Source organism: Pseudochaenichthys georgianus, chromosome 11, assembly GCF_902827115.2.
Source record: "Pseudochaenichthys georgianus chromosome 11, fPseGeo1.2, whole genome shotgun sequence".
Lineage (NCBI taxonomy): Eukaryota > Metazoa > Chordata > Actinopteri > Perciformes > Channichthyidae > Pseudochaenichthys > Pseudochaenichthys georgianus.
Genome location: NC_047513.1, coordinates 23,458,648 through 23,481,162, shown reverse-complemented (window position 1 = coordinate 23,481,162; position 22,515 = coordinate 23,458,648). Strand labels below are relative to the sequence as shown.

The following is a 22,515-nucleotide window of genomic DNA, read 5'->3' as shown; positions in this document are numbered from 1 at the left end:
TAATTTAATTACCCATTATCAGCACACTGTGGCTTTCAGGTTCCCATTTGTATCAATAATAAATTAGAATATTCCAGTTTTTAACAAAAACATTCATAGTTTGTGTCAATAAGAAAGAAAGTACGAAAGAGAGATGCATGCAAAGTTGTGTTACACTAACCAGAAGAAATACAACAGATTGACGGGGCTCTACAACATTAGGGTTAATTAAGACAGTTTTATGGAGACTTAATTGCAAAAAATTGAGGTCAGACAAGTCAATTTGATCTGCAAAGTGCTTGCATCAAACATCTTCATCACAAAGTGTTGCCCCAAGGATAAACATAGGACACAAAAACCAAGCAGCAGGATGGTCATGCAACAGAAAAAAATCAGACGTCCATGTGAATAAAAAAAAACGACATTAAAAAGCAATATTGAGTCAAACGTGTGTGTGTGTTTGTGTGTTAGTGGGGGTTACCAGAAAGAAGACATAATGACCATCATTGCCATTACCATCATCATCATCATCATCATCATCATCATCATCATCATCGCAGGCATGGCATTTCAAGAGAGCCATTATCATCATTATTATAGCTAATATTGCTGATGATGAGGCGTTCATGGCCTCTTACTGGCCCAGACTTAGGTATCGTCATGGAAACAGATGACAGAAAAAGGGCATAGCTTTATTGAATTACTCTATGAAGATATTCTGACGAAATGGGGCTTGAATGTTGCACTATCAGAGAATAGTGGGGGAGCTGCACTGTGAAGAGTCCTGAGGAGAGACAGATGAGAGTCAGGGGTAGAAAGAGAGACGGAAACATGGATAGAAATAGCAACTTCGGAAAATAAAAGAATAAAAAGAGACAGATAGGAAACACTGTCAGCACTGAGGGGCATGTGGTTGCAGAGACACAGATCCACTGGTACAGAGAGAGAGATCAGCACTGTAGAATATTGTCCCATGGATGGAAACAATGACAGCAATTCACCAACAAAGACGTAGTTATATAACAGAAATTCATCATCCCTAACTGGTACAGACTGTGGGCATCACAACGATTGATTTAATCTTTAATGGGTCTTTTATAGCTGGCTTCTGTTTGTCCTAAAATAGCAGTCTGATAAATGAGCTTCATCTCTTATTTACTTGTTTCGGAAAGTCTTTCCTACGTGATAAATCTCAAACGTCCCCAAATCCAATGCTATACATTGCTTACACACTAAATATAGTCAAAGTGCAAATATCATCTGCTGATATTGTGCGACTTAGGAGGAAAAGAACCAGAGAGAAGGAATAGCACAATGCCCTCCAAGCTATCACAGCCTCTGTGTTCCCGCAGATTTTATCACATGAGGTTCAAATCAGAAATTCCTGGTAATAAACATTATGTCCCTGTTTGTGTGGGTGATGTTAAATAAATAAAATAAAGGGATTTCAAATGTAACATTTCACTTCCATCTCAAAACACATTTCTTTTATTTATCGCATTGAATTTGTTTTTGAAAAAAATTGCTAAATCTGAATTTCACAATACACATAGTCAAATTATGAATACGTCCTTATGTTTACAAATGATAGAGCTGACATTTGATGTACACACTGCACGTCTTCAGTCTCACACTTCTAGTCCACACCCGATCTTTCATGAAGAAATATTGAACATTGTGCACTCCATCCAGCACGCTTTGTGTCACTGCTGTAAATAAGAACAATATGACAACAGCAAGATGTGTAAACACTCCATAGCTATTTTGGGAGAGAGATTTGTAGGTTCATGCATAAACAGAAACATTGTATGTAAACTATGATGTGTTCAGGAGCGAATTAGATCTTTACCAACTCTGTGATCAAAGTGGAACAAAAAAGGAGCGATTTGCAGTTTAGATGAATCAGTAACTCATGCGGTCACCTTTGTTAAACACTGCAGTAACAATGCAGATTATTTCCTGTCATTTATGAAAGGATTAAATGCTATATATCATTTACAAATTCAACTAACATAATCAGGATTTATTACAATGTGACAAATAACGACAATGTAAGATATAACAGTGAAGGAAGGAAACCGTTTTAAATGATTTACGAATATCTGAACACAAACCACAATTTAAAAAAACAAAGTATACAGTATATTTAAAAAAACAGATTGGCAGTGCCACTTCCTACAAGGCATTTCTGGCTTGAACATTTCACCGACCAAATATAATAATAACCCTTTTTTACACAGTGATATGTTATCTGAGGCTCTTCTATCAGGTCCCATTCATCCAGACACAACACAGAACCAATGTGTTGAGACATCATCTGCTCATATAGTCACAGTTATGTTCTGTCTCGATTGCAGAAGGGGTCAAACCACATGAGAGCTTTCTATTGTAGCAGTAGCATCCTTAAGGCTGTGGTAGAAAGTCAGCTTTTAGTCTTTCCACAGGATTTAAGGACAACCAATAGCAAATAGCAAAAGTCTAATGGAATTAGTTTATATGTAACTCTCGTGCTCTTCCTTCATAGTGCTAATGGTTTGAGTGCCGACATCAGAATCTTTAAAAACATCTATCCCGTTTGCTTCATTTCTCCCCGTTTGATTCTCCTCCTGCTCCTCCTTTAGTTCTGCCTCAGTCCTTCCATCACCCTCCTCCTCTTGTTCCTCTGCAGGTATGACTGTCTGGGAGAGGTTTGGGTCCGTGCAGCCGTGTTTTTGACTCAGTTTTGGGCTCTGGGTGTGGTGTGGATGCCGGTCATGGTCCTGGCTGTTGAAGAACTTTTGGATGGTGTGTTTGGGCAGGCCCAGCTGAGCGGACAGGGTGTGTATGGCCTCTTCGTCTGGGTCGAGTCCCACGTCTTGAATGAAGCTCTGCAGGATTCCCAGAGCCTCATGGGACACTTTTAACCCCTGGACCTCACTATCTGCCTCTAAACACACCCCAGCCTCACCTCGCTCCTCATCCTTCACGCTGGGCCACTTCATAGTGAGCTTCACCTCCTCTTTGCACTCTCTAATGATGTCACCAATCCCTTCCTCCCCAACACTCCCATTCCTCACCTGCTCCTTACTTTCCATACCCTTCTCCCCCACCCTCCCAGTACAACCCCAGTCCCCTCCGAAAATGCTCACCTCGCCCTCAACCCAGTCCTTACTGTCTCCCCTCTCTCCATTACTGCTGCCCCTGCCCTGCAGATGCCCCCTCACATGCCCCCAGTTGTTCCCCGCCTCACACTCTGCTGGTGATGCAGCACATGGTTGTCGTGGAGACAGGTGAGGTCCTGCCTCTGGCTGCAGGGGCTGATGGGGCTGGAGATGGTGCTGCTGCGGCAGAGGAGAGTGGCGTTGGTACTGACAAGAGAAGAAGAGAAAATATGAGGAAAATGCTGTATTTTTTCTTTTTGGATTTCATATTTGTATTAACAACAACTTAGTACTTCTGGCAGGGATGTAATGTTTGTCTGTAAGCAAAATAAAGGAAAAACTACTGTCGCAATGTATATGAAACTGTGTATGAAATATTCTCTTTAAATCTGTACGTACTTTTTAGCGTGTGTCTGTATGTGTGGGCGAGGGCAGCAGACACAAAGTCTTCTTGTCTTGCTATAAATACAATGGTACTCAATGTAACATAGTGTACTATAGATATACATAGGAATTTTGTATGTTAAATATAAGGTCTGTGTTTTAATCAAGCCATCTATCCATGCAGAATCTACTGTATGTGAAAGATTAGTAACTAATAAGCTTTACAGAACATTACCTAACGTGGCAATCATCTTTTTATTTTTTGCACATATTTGGCCTTTAGCTGCCATTACTGCTCCTTTTACTTTGAACACCCCAGAGATCTATTGGCATTTAATGTGACACATTATTTTCAACATTTCTGGAAGAATAATATTACAGTACTAATAAATCACTTCTCCTACACAGATAGAAGTGCCTCCAAGAACAAAGTCAGATCACCTCTGGCTCCCCTACAAAAAAAATGACGATTTAGAAAGTTATTAACCAGTTATTTATCTGCTAGCCTTGCTGCTTGTGTTTCCATTTTAATGTATTCCTAACAGCTGTTTCTATATCTGACAAGCGAGATATACCGAGTCAGAGTGTGTAGAGCAGCGTGTGTGTGTGTGTCGTGATGCTGTGTTTATCTTGTCTCTGCTCTCTCACCAGTGTGCTGTCGTTGCTGAGCAGTGTCAGCCTGTCAGAGTGCTGCTGAGCCGTGCTGCTGCTCTCCTGCTCGTAGATGGCGTCTCGTTCGGTCTGCGACAGGCTGAGGAACCGGCGGATCATGCACAGGTTCTCCCACAGGGTCCGGTTATCTGGGTTGGGATCCTCTTTCCAACGCAGCAGCTCACACAGCCAGCCCTACAGGAGGAACACTCACACTTATTTAAAAGCACTATGCAAACATTTAATAAATGATCTCTAACATTCTAGTTGTATGCAGATTTAGGGGCCTGACAGGTCAATAGATAGACCGGGCATCTACAGTATGTCTGGAGAAGTGTATGGGTACAGATTACTTCCTTTAAATGGAGCTTCTACTTGATTGTAAAGACATTTTCTTCTCAAGGTAAGCTAAGCTATAACCATGCACCACACCTTTAAGCACTGCATGCAAAGGCCTTAATACGTTCATCTGCAACTTAGCAAGTATACAAAACAGGAACATATTGGGGGACTATAAACAAAGCCAAATTATTACTTATTAAGCATTTTTATTATTTTTTACTTCATGCCTTTTTTTGTCAGTATTTTTTATACACTCTATGTGTATATTTAACCTCTTCAAATAATGCATGGACACGTTTTGTATTTTATTGTATGTATGAAGTCAACATACTTGTCGTGTAATTTCGATCGTGGCCGGGTCACCATTGAACATTATTTTAACTCATTTGGTTTATAATTTGAGAGGAAATCTACATTAAAAATAACTCTAGGTCAGAACAACTGTGAGAAGTATGTGCATAACAATCTGTGGGGTGATTGTATGGAATGGTTTGGAGCAGGAGTTCAAACAAAGCACAAATATAATTCAGTTTAAAAGGACTTTTTTGGAAAACTATGAGAATGAAGAAAGGTGATTGAAGATGAGGAATGATTGTAAATGTATAAATGTAAATATGTAAGTAGGAATAACTTGCAGAAATGATTATCCAATCATTGATCAGCAGTAAGTAAGGGGTGGGAATTAATAAGCATTTGCTTCCTCCTGCTCCCTTTCGGACATATGATTTATTATTATGAATATATTTTTGGAATATATAAATATTATTATGAATATTTTGTTGAATATATAAATATGATTATGAATAGTGATAAATACTGTATTTTAACAATACGGTATTCTGTTTTTCACATTTGTTTTTTTAATCTGTTCGAAACAAAAATGTAAATTAAATTAAATCTATTTTAAAGTCACAGCATTGTTCTTTAAAAATGTAATATTTCTATTAGCTTTTGCAGTTGTTTTTTTTCATTTACCCTCACATCCATTTTGTGACTAATCAGAATTTAAGAAGATACAAGTAGTAATAACTGCAAAGTTAAGGTCTAGTTTCAGCCTTTCCCTGGTCTATAAACTATGAATTCACAATAATTGATTAAAAAAGGGGTTATGTTGAAAAGCAAAGCCAAATGATGATGGAGAGATGTTCCTATTAACTCAAGTTGTTGTCTGCATCGTGACAGAAGGGAAGAAACTTGTGAGTGGCAGATTGAGTAACAAAAAGCCAAGCTAGTTTCAAATGCATGAACTGGAGCATGATTACATTTGCAAGCAAGCTGAACAGCACACACACACACACAGATTCACAAACCCACACACACACCAGCACGCGGTCACACACCTACACACACACTCACACCTGGCTGTTGCCCAAGTCTAGCACACAATGCCATCCAGATGCACAGTGCAGATAGAACAGAGAGATCCAGCATGGTTCTGCGTGCCAAACACTCGGGTAATACAGAGAGAAAGGGAGCGGGAGAGAGAGAGAGAAAGAGGACATAGAGAAAGTGAAGTAAAAAGGGAGGCCAGCGAAGAGATGGGAAAAAAACCTCAGGGGTTTTGGACCACCTGTCTGTACTGGCTGACCGCTGAACGACCTCTAAACCGCTTCATGATGAGTACAGAGAAGGGAGAGAGAAGGAAAGTCAGAGAGAACGACAGAAAGAAAGAGAAAAAAAAAGAAAGGAAGGAAAATGAAAACTGGAGACATACACGAGAGGAGGAGAAAATGAGACAGCTGAAATCCCCCCATTCCATGAAGGGAAATTATCCTCAAAACAAAAGGCAATAACAAGCTTATGGGGCCGCCATAAAAATGAGAACAATAAAAATGTGAATCAGGCCTGTGTGTGTGTGTGTGTGTGTGTGTGTGTGTGTGTGTGTGTGTGTGTGTATGCGTATTAGTGCATTTGTTTGCCAGGGTGTATGTGTGTGTTGTTGGGATTGCTTGCACATGCATGTGCTCGTTCAGTGTGTCTTTGTGCAGAAATAAGTGGTGTGTACGTATGTGTGTGTGCACTGGTTTTTGTAGTGCGACAATTAAAGCGATAATGTAGGACACAATAGCAGCCTGATGCACCGATGATAGTCCTCTGCAGAGTACAGCTGCTGGGTCGATTATCTGGGTTTCTACACACACTAGTTATCCCAGCTTTAAATGAGAAGATGGATTCATCTCATCATGGAAGCTGCATTTGAACAATCAAGCAGTGCAAACTATTGGATGCAATATGTGTGTGTTAAAGATCGGACACCAGAAGTACCTGACTCTTGGAGACGGAAACTTTTGCAAACAGAGCCTGAGACACCTTGGCTCTCTTCATCTCGTGCTGAATGTCCTCGTAGATAGAAGAGCTCACATTGAGTACACAGCTGTCTGTCCTCAACCCTCTGTCTCCTAAAACTGGGGACAGTCTCGCCTAAGAAGAGATACACAAGAGGACACAAAGACAAGTTAGTAAGCTTTAGCGGCATTTGCTGCGATGTGAAATAATCCAATACAGAGCTAAGACACACACTCTTTTAAAGGAGGTACTGTCAACCCAGTGACTTCCAGTTGGCCATGTAGGTACTACCAGATGATGGATTGTATTAGCTTTTTGGTAAGCTAGTTAACGAAATGTGCTCAGGAATTCACCTCAATAAAAAATGTCAAATTAAAATGTGTAATTTCCAAATCCAATAACATCCTTTTATCAGCAAGCCAATCACGTACAGAGGGTACAGACTATAAAGTGTTTTGCCACTGTTCGCTATAGCTACCTAACGTTTCTTCGGATCCAGTGAAAGATGCCAAATAGATTGTATTTTTGGGATATGGCCCTTTTTCAGGAAAACCTCCAAACCGTGTGGTGAGGAAATATAAACTTGAATACATTATATTTGAATATTTTAAACATTCATGATGGCAGGCAGTGAGGGGGAGGGTTAGCAGAATATTTATGTTTATCATTACAGCTGAGAGGAACAACACAGATTTTCATTATTTTTCTCTTAAATTAAAAAAGCATTGTTTCGTATTTACTTTATCAGAAGTGGGTTTTGACTAGGAAATGGGAAGCCAGTGAGGGATGCTGTCCTTTAACAAACCCTAGGGGGTGTGCTCTGGGTGGAAAACATGAACAAATGCACACGATGCTCAGTGGGAATGTAGCTCCTCCCTGGAAGGAGAAGCAGCTGGCAACTTCATGTATATATGCATGCACCTCTCCAGGTTCTGAGGTGGAGCCGCAGCGTAGAGCACAGCAGCAGAACATATCAGAATGGAAATATAAGCTATGAGGGAGGATTCATTAAAAACATGGCTCGAGAGGAAGCTGGTCGGGTCAGAGTAACCTACTGCCACAACACGGTTCATACAGTACATCCTTTCCAGCACTACAATTTGGAAAAATGTAGGGACATAAGAAGAAAAAAACCGGCATCCTTTTTGTCGTTAAGGCATCTGTTAGCAGGCAACTCTTATCTATTTTCGCAATATGTGATGTACAGTATGTCAGGGGTCTGTGACATTCACAACTTCAACAACGACTCCCTGATGTGATGATTTAGATTTGCTGTTGACTATGACCTTTACCTGTCTTTGGTAAATTAAGATTCATCCCTACAGTACATTTGAATTGTCTTGCACTCTTTGTCTTTTATTTCCACTTCCCTATTCAGTTCAAACATTTCACAGCAGCTTTGTGCCACTGATGTCCTGTCTGCAGGCTGACCTGTGTGGATCTCGGTGGCGTGTTATTGCAGCCTGGGATGAATCCAGTCAAGGTTCTGTCTTTCTCCTCCAGGTAGATGCGATCCCTCTCCGCCTCGTGCACCTGCAGGAAGCTGTACATGGCCCGCAGGTTGACCAGCAGAGACTGGGAGGCGTGGTTAGGGTCCTCCTCTTTCCGCAAAATCTCCGACAGCAGACCCTGGTAAAGACACGCAAACACACAAGTTACTCATTGATTGGTATAGGGGAAATAATACACAATAAATGATAAATTCACATGTCAAATGCATCCAGGCATATTGATGTAAATCAGATTACTATTCAAATAAATGGATAGTTGGTGTAAAAAGTAACCATCTATCTAAATCAGGGGTGTCAAACTCAAGGCCCGGGGGCCACATCCGGCCCGCGACTTCATCTGATGTGGCCCCGCAAGAGCTTGCAAAGAATGTAATACGTGTATTATACGATTAAATGCCGCTTTACAGAATCAGGTTGCCCATAAACTACATGTCCCACAATGCATCTCGTTTTGTGACATGCGCACTGAAGAGACTTGCAATTATTTGCTTTCAGACGTAATTAATTACTAAGTCATTATCCTATCCGATAATAATCCAATTCAGAGGCAATAATGTAATATAACACATTATTTTATATATATTATATATTTATATGTATATTTATATAGTTACAACCGGCCCTTTGAGTGCAACAATAATGCTGATGTGGCCCGCGATGAAATTGAGTTTGACACCCCTGATCTAAATGATCTTGAGGCTGTTGTTTATTCCTTTTTTGTGCATCAAATAAAAAACACTTGAAATCAATGTTTAAGATTTTAGGAAAATATAGAACTGCCTATATGTTTCATGTTAAAGCGGCTAACACAACGTTTCTCATATGCCTCAAGGATTTTTTTGAAAAGCTCCTTATATCCATATTTGGATCTCATTCAAAGAGGCACCTTATCAAGTTCCTGCGGTTTAGTGTTTCACAGCTATGATACAGAGCCGCACGGCACTCGCCTGTAGAGCTTGGATGCAGGAAAGCCTTTAAACATGCTGATTGTTGGGCTTCCGTCCTGACAAGAAATCAGATTTCACGCTGGCAGTGAAATGGAAAGCAAGGAAAGAGGCTTTTTATTCAAATCATGGATCATCTTTGGATCCACCCAGCAAACCCCTCCCTCCAAATAGACGGCGGCTTTAAGGTGAATCGCCAAATGACAAATGTTCCCATCACTTCTATATGGCATCTTGGCATCATGCCCAACTTGTATGGCTGGCACCGGAGCACCTTGGACTTGGCAGTGGGGAACATGGGGGTGGATAATAGCTAGCTCTGCTTATTGTGATGGAAATGATAATGACGGTAATAATAATAATAACAATGGGCTGAGCCTGTCCTCTGAGCCCCTTTATGTGGATGTGGTGGTGAATGTAAGATGATAGACACAGATTATGTGGCATTTTAGTGTTAGAAGCGAGATATGGAAACAAAATGAGGGAGACCAATGGAAGAAAAAAGGGAAAGATTTTTTTTTTTTAAACTGTTCAAGGGGTTTTTAGAGGGAAAGGTTGAACGATGAAGGGACAGTACAACAGAAGAAGAGGTAGAGAGGGAGACAGTTTCCCTCCACGGGGTTGTGATTAGTTGGCCCAGCAGCTGCTTCAGTGCTGGCACCAGCTTTATGCTGCAGAGAGCTGGCAAAAAAACACACACACACACACACACACGCGCGCGCACGTACACACATGCATAGGGGGGAGGGGGCACTGCGGCAAAGGCCATGCCAATGTGCCAACCATCAAACACACATTCACAGAACACTCACAAGCAGTTGCAACCCCTTCTAATTTTCAACACCTCTCATGCAGATCACAGTCTCCGTACCCCCTTACTTCCGTACCTGGGTCCTGTTAAAGGCCACTCGTGCAAAGACAGCTTGAGAGATGCCTGCTCTCTTCAGTTCCTCCCTCACACAGTGGTAGATTTCAAATGGCACGTCTGACGACCCAACAGAAGACCCAGCCAATGTCTGGGTTTGCGTCCCGGCTACAGGGCCTCCTCCTGGGCAGCACTGGGCCTGCTGTGGGGCTTGGGAATCAGGGGCTTTGGAGAAAACCATTGGAGGAGGGGGAGGAATCACTACCGGCGGGTGGTTGAGAAACTGCTGTGGGGACGGTGAGAGACCCTGGCCAGCTAGCATGCGGCTAACAGCATACTGCTGGTTGAGAAACTGAGCCATCACCAGCTGCTGGTTGACCATTTGTGAGCTTAATGGCTGGGTTACCAACCCGGGGGGGCGCCTGCCGAGCGGGGACCGGCCACATATGCTGGCTACTTCTCCATGAGAGAAAAACATGGTTGGGCTCTGATCAGCTGGGCTGCTTGTGATTGGCTGCTGAGTGAGGGTGATATGTGCAGTCTGGTCAGAGAAGCTGTCAATATCTGGTGCAGGAAAAGGAAAGCAAAGACAGATGTTACATTATTATCACATCAAATGCAAACAGTGAGTCCTAAATAAATACTAGATACTAATTCCCTAGCAGGTTTGAGTGATAGGATTAGGGTAACATGTATCTAAACTGAAGTATACTTAAAACAGACAGCATGCAAACAAAATATGGTAGATTTTTGAGTGAGCTGCCAGTGGACACCATTTGTTTTGTTTTGTTTCAAAATATGTCAGTAATTAGCTTGTATGCCTCTTTAAAAAGGTAAATGAGAAAAAAGAGGTTGATGGAGACATTAACACCATCAGCCTGACCAAAGGGAAACTCATCAGTGGTTGTGGTCTTCAAGGCATGCCACTCTTCCACAATGCAAGAGAGACACCATGGAAACATCCAGATGTCTGATGTTGCATATATTTCATGATTTACTGTAAGTATAACATAGTTGGTCTAACTTCTAAAACAGTATACTGTCATGATGTCTACATACAGTACTGTACATACCACATAGAATAAGTATGTGGTATGGATTAGGGACATGCTGTGAGACTTATCAGGCACACTTAATGTTTGCATAATTGATTGAAGACCCTCACCCTTGAAGCATTTGGTCTTCTTGAAGTGCTTGTACCATCGACCAAACTCGTGACACTTGGCAGCTGAGACATTTGCATAGTAAGTGCTATTTACAATAGATGATATCATACTCTGAAACAGAGGGGGAAAGACAATAGAAATTCATTACATTTTCCAAGCTCCTGCTATGGGCGGCCTGGGTGTCTCAGCTGTTCACACATCTGATATTAATGAACTCAGATCTGTGTTATTAAAAAGACCCCCAGGTAAATAGGATAATAAAGACAGATGAGTGTGTCAGACTGTTAGCGTGTGTGTGTGTTGTTGTTGTGTGTGTGTGTGTGTGTGTGTGTGTGTGTGTGTGTGTGTGTGTGTGTGCAATCAAACAAAACACTGTATAGGTCATCAGAGACTATGCCTCTCTCTCTGTCTGTCTGTCTGTCTGTCTCACTCACTCACTCTCACTCACTCTCACATTTTCCCCTAAGACCATACTGTGCAATCTTTACATCTGATTACACCTTTCATCTTCTTGTATTTATTTTAATCTGCCTCTCGCAAACAACAGCGGGGGGGGGTGGGTTATAAAGGGAGTGATAGGAAAGAGAGATAGACAGAGAGAGAAAGAGAGGGATATGGGGGAGAAAAGATGGGGGTTTATATTAGATCTGCAGAGAAGGAAGAAATCTGAAGAAAAAAGGATATAGGGAGCATTTTTTTCGCTTTTTTTCAAAATGTAGATGTCATACACACCCTCAATAACCAGATAGGACTAAGATGATAATTATAAATCTTATTAAAAAGGTCTTTCCCAAATACTGCATGATTAACGTAAAATTACTTCTGCAATTGTCTCTGTTTTTGGTTGATTAAACAATCAGGATTTTAAAACCAGATGTGGGCGTTATTGCTGAATCAGAAGCTAAATACCAAAGAAGGTGAGTGGTGGACAGATAGAGTGAGGCAGGGGGTGAGGCAAGAGGTGAGGCAAGAGGTGAGGCAGGGGGTGAGGCAGGGGGGTGAGGCTGACAGACAGACAGAGTGACAGGCAGACAGGTAGGCAGTGAGGAGAATCGAGATATGCAGCAGCCCAGGCAGGAAGGCTTTTAAGAGATATCCATCTCTCTTATCTGCTTTCTCTCTCGCTCTGCCCCCCACACCTTATCTACCTCTGCATCTCTGGACTTCCTGTCTAACTATTGGACCACGTGCTTGTGCGTCAAAGTAGGCATAAAACACATACACAGACACAGATTTGCAGGTCATGGAAGGGCAAAGACATTTCATGCAAACCTCGAACTACAGTGCAATGTCTCTTATGTTTTCTTCTTGTATGCGCTAAAAATGTGTGTGGTGTGTGTGTGTGTGTGTGTGTGTGTGTGTGTGTGTGTGTGTGTGTGTGTGTGGTGTGTGTGTGTGTGTGTGTGTGTGTGTGTGTGTCTGGTACCTGGGACAGGGGGCACTCCTTGGCCAGGGAGCTCTGGTTCATGTCCTTCAGGAGCTCCTTCAGAGCGTTTCTCACCGTGGAGTGACTCCACTGCTCGGGTGGTAAGTCCTCCAGTTTGGGACAGCTAGTAAGGGAAAAGGACACACTTCATTTCATTTCCATCTTCATTTCGAACAGATTAAAGTAACACATGTGAAAAACAGAATTCATAATTATTCATAATAATATTTATATATTCAACAACAAATAGTCATATTTATATATTCAACAAAATATTCATAATAATATTTATATATTCCAAAAATATATTCATAATAATAAATCATATGTCCGAAAGGGAGCAGGAGGAAGCAATGCCTTATCAATTCCCACCCCTTACGTACTGCTGATCAATGATTATCCTTTAAATATTTCTGCAAGTTATTCCTACTTACATATTTACATTTATCACAGACATTACATAATCCCTTCATCTTCAACTCACCTTCTTCATTCTCATAGTTTTCCAAAAAGTGTTCTGTACACCCTTTTTCTAAACTGAATTATATTTGTGCTTGTTTGAAACTCCTGCTCCAAACCATTCCATACAATCACCCCACAGATTGTTATGCACATACTTCTCACAGTTGTTCTGACCCTTCAATAGAATATTGTTTATATATTTCCCTTAGGTCCAGTGATTTCTTGTTGCACTTCCATAAAGTTGTGAAAATCAACAAACTGGCTTTAGTATCCTCTATGGTTAAAGCTCTTAAAACGCTGTATCTATAAGTCCCACAATGTAACTTTATGGCATCGTTGATAAGACCCTGATGTGTTGTTCGGGTTGTTTCCTCAGATTTAACAAATCTCTTTTTCAGAGCCCCACAACTATGTTCACAGGTGAGTATTTCTTCTTGTAAACTGAAACATCATCCAGTCTCAAAACACAACAGTTTTCAAGAGTGCCAATTATTGTCTGGGCTGTGTATGAAATACATTATTAAACAAATGAATAGAAGAAACTCATGTGAACACACAGGAAACATATGTTGCCATGTCACAGTCGAAAAAGTGGGTTGTAAATAATAAAGTTAATGAAGTCTGACTTCCTGTTAGTGCCTACCATTGTTAATTCTATAGGTATCACCTGTGGTTTTCAAATATTAAATGATCTATTGTGTCTTGTGATGATAAATGTGCAGCACATGTCCTGACACTCATGGTGGATCTGACACAACTTCTATTAGTTGTGCAACTAAACCGCCTAAAACAATTGGGCATTGATTGCTTAAAAATGATACACTATAACTCTACATAATAATTGCAACAAGCAAGCAAAATCGCCCGTTCAATCTAATCTAATGACATCCAGATTGAATAAAACAAGAGATGTATCATTCCATGCTGGGTCTGGTTGCCCATGCCCTTTGGTCATTTCCCTTTCTTAATACAAGTAATACAAGTTGGTGGCTTCTGCAGCAAGCACTATGGTGAAAGGCTGGAAAATAAAGAAACCAGCCTTGCTACTAATGGTCACATTCACACCGCCTGATTATTGTAAATCCACGGACAGGATGTGGTTTAAATCTTAACTGTAGACAGAAACTAAAATAGATGTGATCCCACTACCTGTGCAGCTGTATTTTAAGTGTGATAATATGGTGAAGATCTTGCAGCATATCAGCCACGGTGGCATCAGGAGCATCTGTCACACAGGACAGCGGCACCGGGTTCCACCTGCCCACCTGGATCAGACCTGAACACAGTAACACAATTATGAATAATGTGAGTAACCAATTTGTATGTAATTGATTATCTTTGCAAGTGTCTGTGATGTACCTCTGGCCTGCGCAGCAGAGCTGTGCGAGTAGCCCCAGTGTCAGCAGAGCCATTCTCTATCAGCTGGTTGAACAGCAGATCTCTCTTGACCAACACAAACTCAGCGTGTTCTTCTTTCCTCTCCACCTCCAGAGGGTTTTTCTCTGTGCTCCACCACACAGAAAACCGGCAGCAGGCTCCCTGAGGTAATGGACAAACAGTTATTAGACATATCGGATAACACAGGAGTCATAATGCACTGAACCCCAGTCTAATTCCATGTACCTTTGCTGTGCCAGCTCTTGCTCTGGGGCCTCAATGGGGTGGGTTTCTGGGACAGGCAGGGGTTTTTTGGCCACAGGACTCCCCTGACAGCTCCTCTCCTGCGTCGAGGGTCCCGCTCCGTTTTGTTCCAGTCGAGCCAGCTTGGCAGGAGGCGGCCGGGGGTCTACAACCAGATCACTGCCCTCAGGTTTCTTGGCTCCATTACACAGGGCGGCCATCTGTGGGCTCACACTAATACAGAGACACAGGCACATTAAAATCAAACAGTGTTCGAGGAAATCTAATGAAACAGTATCATACAATCTTGATAATATGTGTGTATGTAGGCAGCAGTGAGATTATGGTGATCTGCTATATGTTCCAAAAGAGTGTTATCTAATTTATATTGAAAAATAACTTTTGCAATGACAAACAGTGTCCTTGTAAAAATGTGTCCATGGGATAGAATAGGCTGCATGGGTCTTTACAGTAACTAAGTAATGACATCATTAAATATAAAGGAGTGTATTGATTACTGTACCTGGCGAACATCACACAGTGGGGGAAAAAGCAGTTTCAATCTTTTACAGTTAAGTCTTCTAACAAGAAAACTGGGGTAACAATTTTTGAAAAACACCTACACACAATGATATCCGGATCAGTGTTGGATGACCTTCAGCCACGATGCAGCCGCATTAGGATAACCCTCTAAATCCAGTAAAAGCCAGTGAATGAGGAGCGCAGTTTCCCCATAATAAACCAGCTGTATATCAGGCGCGCCGCTGCAAAGCGAGAGAGCGATCTCAGTTCATCCCTCGGCGCCTAAATGCGCGCTAATTGTCCACGTCTGATTCTGCTGAAGTTTGATCGAGGAGAAACCACCTGTTTCAGTCGGCACAACGTGCAAATCCGACCTGCCATCACACATTACAGCCCGTTTCTCTATGTAGACATCGGCTGTAGTCCATACCTCCCTTTTATTGATCTCCAATTCAGGAACAAAACGCGTCTCTTTGCTATCTGTATTCGTCCTTTTCCTCACAATAATCGCCTGTTTTACATCGGCATTATTTCGTGTTTACTGTCCAAGTTTGCCTCTGATCGCCCCCTTTATCTCGTCCGCGTTTTCGCTTTTCCGGTGGAACGCTACATTGGCCTTAGAGCAAGTTGAGAGCGACCCCCCCATCCAGAGCACCGGGGCATGCTGCTTCTGTGGATCCGGCAATGGAGAGAACAATGCTCGGTTTGCAGATCCCAGAGAGCATTCACTATCATATATGAGGCAACAGCGGTGGACTACGGGACAGCAGTTGTTGGTTTACAATTAAGAGCTCTAGCGCACGCGAGAAGAGGGAGAGAGGAAGAGAGCTGGGAGAGCGAGACTCCCACACCACCACAGACTATAAATACGCGGTCCCAGCTAGCATTAACTATGGTGTAATAATGAATCAATAGCGCGTCTGTAAAGTAAAATGGACAAGTGCGCCCTAAATCTATTTATTATTCTCCGCATGAGTGCACGCACTTATTATTGTCTTTAGGGGTATGGAGCTCTCCATGGTAACCAAAATGGAGCAAGTGGCTGCTGATATTAACTTTTAACGTTTGTATGTGTTATTGTCATACCGTAGATTAACTTATGGCTTATTGACTTATATGTAGGCCTGGATATAATTACCGTGTCCGAATGTGACTATATCAAATTACATTATACAATAGGCCTAAAGCTAAAGTCATCGCTATACTATACCACAGTAAATAGGCTATATGCATTGTTGCTTACAGTATAAATATAGAATAGTATCATATAGTAAACTGTATATAAAGAAAAGCATATTGTTGTGGTTCAGCAGCTTATACTAAATTATATGATGTCATAATATTCACTTCTAAAAAGATAAAAGTAGAATAGGCTGCATATTATGTCCATTAATACCAGTATAGTATTAATACAGGTATTTAGGAACTATTGCTCAACAATACCCTATACTATTCTTTACAGTTACATTCCAGTATAGTAGTATGTTATAGTATAGTACAATCAATAACAGGATAGTATAGTATAGTATTGCCAGTATAACACAGTAAAGTATAGTATAACACAGTACTATAATACAGTATAGGATCGTTGTATAATATATGGCAACTTGTAGTTCAGATGTAAGTTCTAGATATATAGATAAAGCAAACATCTTTCTAAAAACAATCATTTAACTGACTCATTTGAATGATACTGTAAAATATCAACGAAACCTAAAAGAAGACATGAAAGGAAACATCACTGTACCTCAAAGTAGTGAGACTGATGAATCTGTTGGCCCCGAACACAACTTATCTTCTGTTCCCAGAAACGTTCAGGCAAGTATCTAGCAGACCTCCCCCACGCCGTCCACTGCGGACGAGAGGCACTTCTGGAGTCTGAACACTGTGAAGGTATCACAAATCAAAGGGTGGCAGGTGTTGAGTGTCTGTGAGAGACAGAAAGAGAGAAGAAGAGAGATCTATCACTCTGGCAGATAAGAGTCAAAGACTGGACCATGAAATCTTACACCGGGCTGTCACAGGTCTTTTTCTCTGCAGAGGAAACGGGTAGATGGGTGGATGTTGTGCAATCCGAGTGTATGTTTGGGGAGAGAGAGCATGCTCTACTACTTTTGACTAATTAAACAAAGTAAATTAGCTATCTCCCCAGCCAGAACGAGTCGTGGCTGGTTACACATCATTCATCGTGACTAATTTAAAGAGAGAGATGTCACTCAGCTGGATGGAAATGTGTTTGTGTTGCACTCCCAATTGAACCTCTGGGTATGTAAGAGTTCACTGTTTTGCGTGTGTGTTTGAGAGATATTTAGTACTATGTTGTTTGCACCTGTGCCTCTGAGGGTTGCTATGTTCATAAGTCTCTCTCCCTGTCACCCTCTGCTCTACTATTTTATCACTGGCTTTGATACCGTCGTCAATGAGGCTGGCATGCTAAATGATAATTAAGACCATTACACGCTCACAGAGCATGCTACCAGTGCAGCACACGGCTCCCTCCTCCCTCGGAGCCTCATCTCACGGGACACCCTACTACTCACAGTCGTGTATCTCACCAAATTAGGTTAGATTTTCATTCCACCTCATTCGCCATGGATGTGATGTGGTTATTATAAACTCATGATATGGTTAGTGAGCCTGCTGCCATTAGATGGGCGGAGAGGCATCATGTTGGCGCGTTAAAGGGGAAATGGATTGCCAACACTCAGTATTGCACATCTCTGTTTCTCTTGCCCGTGCATATGTGAAGTATGTTTGCAGATGCACACTATGATACACGTCATGTCATAGAAGACACACAGAGATTCACAATACAAAGTTAGAGTTTGTGCAGATTGACAAGCAAACTAAACGATCATCTACTCAAAGTGTATACTACCATCTCCAGTGCAGTGGTTGAGGAAATAAAGTACTGTACTTACTGTAGGTACAATTTTAGGTACTTTTCTTGAGTATTTCCACGTATTGGCTTTATGTTAACCGCAACACATTTCAGGGAAATATCTTACCAAAGTGTTAATAATCTTACATCCCCTAAGATTTACCTTGAGACCTTTTGAAGGGTGCCATCCCTTTGGACTAAACTAACTGTACTGTCTTCAGGTAATAAAATGTGTCTATTTGAAGCCAGTACATCAGTGAAATGATACTTGCACCTTGATGCATCAGTATTGAAAATATATCTGTATTTAATAATATACAGTATCAATCACTGCCTTTTTTTAAATGTTACTTCAAATTGAGTATTACTACATGTTAAACAAGGATCCATTTGACTTTTTCCACTGTCCTTGTCTTGCCTGCCTTTAACCTAAAACACCTTAACCCAGAAACGTCTCTATATAGACATATTAGATGTCCATACAATGGTGTTATCTGACATTGTGCCAAAACCAGGCTTCAAGAGAATGGACGCTCCTCAGGTTTCTCCCCTGTTAATGGACCAGCGCAGGTATCAAATATTGGCTGAAAAAAGCATAGCCTCAGGTTAAGGCGGTTTTGATGTATACAAATCAGGGAGTCTGTTACAAAAGAGGGTCATTCTTTGAATACAGGGACCTCCAGATTTCAAATGAGATTGTGAGCTCGGGATCAGAAGGATCCGTACCAACTAAATGGAAACAATGATGGGTTTTGTTATGTAGTTAGAGGGTTTTCAAGCTTTTGTTTGAGATAAAGATGAGAAGACAGAATAAAGGACAAAAGAGAGACATCGGGTAGGAAGAGAGCATGAAGTGTCATGGGACATTTTTCTGTTTACTTGTATGAGAAAATATAACAAGGATGACTTTGGCAATGAGCGATGATTGCATTGTGTGTGTGTGTGTGTGTGTGTGTGTGTGTGTGTGTGTGTGTGTGTGTGTGTGTGTGTGTGTGTGTGTGTGTGTGTGTGTGTGTGTGTGTGTGTGTGTGTGTGTGTGTGTGTGTGTGTGTGTGTGTGTGTGTGTGTGTGTGGCTTTATACATGCTGCACATACAATATGGACCATTAGCTTTGTCAAACTATCTGCACAAAACGTATGGTTGCATCTTTAAACAGCCAAGCCCACTTCCTGTATGGCACCTGAGGGCATCATAAAAACCATAAAGTTAAAATGCATGCACAATGTTTCCTATGCAATGCAGCAAGGGAGTCTTAAAGCATAAATGCATAACTGTGTGGTATGCAGGCACAAGGCCAGATCTGATAAGAGTTTAATCAAGACGGGTTATAATGAAACTAGAGAACAGAGAGAGACAGAAAAATACTTAGCCAAAACCTAATTCCTGTAGTGTGTTTGTTCAGAAAAAACACATCACAAATCTTGTAACTGTGTGACTTTAACATTTAACTGATTAAATTGATCAGGTGGTACTCATGGTTATACAGTCTATGGGTGGTACTGATGCTTATGACGTTTCTGTCATATTTAATACACATTGTCAATGTTAAACCTCTTGCTGTTGTTGGTTGTATTTGTCTTGTTTACCATAAAGGGACTACAACTGCACAAGGACAATACATGAGCCTTAAACCTCCAGTATGTATCAATTAGTCAAATATATTTGGCGACTCCTACTGGTAGAATAAAGAAAGACACCTTGTTTAGTATTTTTAATTCAAATAGCTTTGCACTATGTATTTCTGAAATAGAAATAGAGACGTTGATGCAGGTTAGATTAACTTTCTCATGAGGTTAAACTGTGAGCAATGCAAAGTGTGTGTTTGAAGCGGTGATTAGGCTTAAATTATGCATTAAGTACGTAATTACTCAGGTACAGCATTGCTGCCCATCTGTACTGTCTGTTTCATTTGATTAGCTTATACATTTATGGATATAAACCTCTGCGTTTCACAGTGACTTACCTCAGGGAAATGACTCATGATTCTTTGTATGTATCATGCATGTGCTTTGTATGAGTGCAAGTAGGTAGTATGTGACTCACATGCAGCAGCCAGCCTACCTGAGGACTCACTTTTTCAATGACATAACAGCTACTTTTATTTTGTGGAGGACCTGAGTAGGAGGCACAGTGCTAGATGTTGGTGTTCAGCCAGAATGTTGTGGCACTGAAGGTAATGGGATTGACCTGGATTGGAGTTTGGTCTGTGTTGTTTTGCTTATATACAGTATGTGTGTGTGTTTGTACGTGTGGATGTTCTCCAGGTTTGTTGTTATTTGCCAGAGGTGTCTTGTACTTACAATCTGATGTGTGTCATTAAAAAACGTTGTGTGCAATCCAATTAGAGGATTTACAGACTAGAATTTGCAGACTTGGATTAGAAACTGGGAGTACCTGAGGAACATTTTACTTCCAAAATGATTTCCATCATTATATTGTGATATTGCCCAGTCTGCCAGTGAGGCATGCTCGTAAACCTTGATTTCACTATCAGTCAACATGTATATAGCTCATAGGTAAAGGTTTCAATAACGTTTTATTAGAACCTATAATAATAAAAAATCAATCATTTTTGGATTATATATTGGATTATTAACCTGAATCTTCATAGTAGCCAAAGCTGTCAGATGAGTGTAAAGGACTAATATTTGCCTGAATTGTAGTTGAGTGAAAGTATAAAGTGGCAGGAAAGGGAAATACTCAAGTACTTTAAAGTACCTAAATACTGTCCACCACTTATTTTTAAATGTGTTAGGTATTTTCTTGTTGATTAAATATCTACGTTCCCTTTTTGTACAACATCTATCCCTTAAAAAGGACAGATGCTGTATACATAACATTTATTTATTTATTAGTTTAAGTGATAACTTCACGAAACTCATATTTCTCCTGTTTGCATAGTGTAACTAATTTACCGGTCTTTACATCCCATTTAACACATTCCATCTGGCTATAATATATAGAACATGCGTTTATTTTCTCTGAATTCTTTATAGACTTCATGTGGATTTTATTATTTGATATACTTATTTAATGAATCGGAGACTGGCACTCTACTGTCCACATGAGGGCGCTGTGGTGCAATGGATGGGTCTACTGGACAAACTGTATCTGAATTGCTCATGATGGTTTTTCTCTTCTCTGCTCCAGCCAGGCATGACTTCTATCCAGGTAGTGGCTACATCTAACCATCAGGTGGCGCTGAAAATGCACTCTTTACTGTGGCCTGCTGACAGGTGGTGTGCGCGTGGAGAGTCAACACGTGTGTGGATGAAGCAATTACCTCAATGTGTTGTGCAACTGCTGTATTATATTTAAGTTGTATATAATAAGTGGCAATAAGGCTGCTGTGTGTAATAGTTTCTGGTTTGGGGTGATGGGGGATCCTTGCAGATTACGACATTTCTGCCTCTTTGCATAATGCCTGACCTTTTTCTTCGCGTTTTTTGCACCACACACAAGCGCTGGTTACTGCATTTTTAGTTGACTGCCAAACCCATGTCATAAATATGCTTGCCTTGCAGTGCACTCAATCATGAAATAGGGTCAAAGGTAACAAAGCTTTATAAAAAATATTTCTTATGTGCACTGTTGTAATAAAAATATCGAACAATTCATTAGTTGGCTATTAGTTATTATTATAATTCCAGCTGATTTCCCGGATAAGTTCAAGAGCAAAACCGTGAATAAAAGCTGTGTTTCTAATGATACTATATGAACAGTTATTACTTATATATTTCAAATGTATTTTAATATTTGTGTACTATTAATGTGGTCTTGTTATACGGGGGGAGGGAATGGGTGTACGACACAAATGGACAACATGCCCTATCCTGTAGTTTTTTTATACTGTATGTATTTCAAAGTTGCTATGTTAAGAAAAAAGAAAATAACGTTAAATAAAGTTGTGTTTCTGACTCGTGCTGTCACCGTGTCTCCACACTGAGGAACTCCCCTCTGCAGTTGGTGTTGAGAGTGATTGATTTCTCCCACCATTGCGCGCTGTGGAGAGATGATCATTGAATCCACGGCACAATAATGGCACCGCTGACAGGAGGTGTCGCTCCCTCTCGGTCGTCCCTGGATACTACCTGAACTGCACCTGTGGGCTTCATCTTCTCTTGTCATTGCCACACGCAACAGAAGCCCCAGACACGCGGGTGCGCGCAACACGTGCACTCTCCATCGACTGGGGATCGCATTGTGCTGAGTTGACCGGATAAGCGCCTTGTTCATATAGGTTCCGCGGCTTCAATGGGAACAGCTCACACATTTGGACGACTTGCGCCTTCTCTTCCGTAACTTTGATGGGGACTTCGATATTGAGCAGGGAAA

At 41.1% G+C, this 22,515-nt stretch overlaps 1 protein-coding gene across 1 annotated transcript; it reads right to left on the bottom strand.

Annotated features, from left to right (window-relative positions):
- Positions 1 to 1,463: 1,463 nt before the first annotated feature.
- Positions 1,464 to 15,415, bottom strand: satb1a (SATB homeobox 1a). Its single transcript, XM_071204738.1, is given in 15 exon segments — positions 1,464 to 3,326; positions 4,152 to 4,349; positions 6,762 to 6,917; positions 8,214 to 8,411; positions 10,125 to 10,666; positions 11,268 to 11,379; positions 12,695 to 12,818; positions 14,306 to 14,432; positions 14,516 to 14,549; positions 14,551 to 14,568; positions 14,570 to 14,653; positions 14,655 to 14,695; positions 14,780 to 14,846; positions 14,848 to 15,010; positions 15,400 to 15,415. Coding segments are annotated over 14 exon segments (2,706 nt in total). The 5' UTR covers positions 14,998 to 15,010; positions 15,400 to 15,415; the 3' UTR covers positions 1,464 to 2,471.
- Positions 15,416 to 22,515: the final 7,100 nt, after the last annotated feature.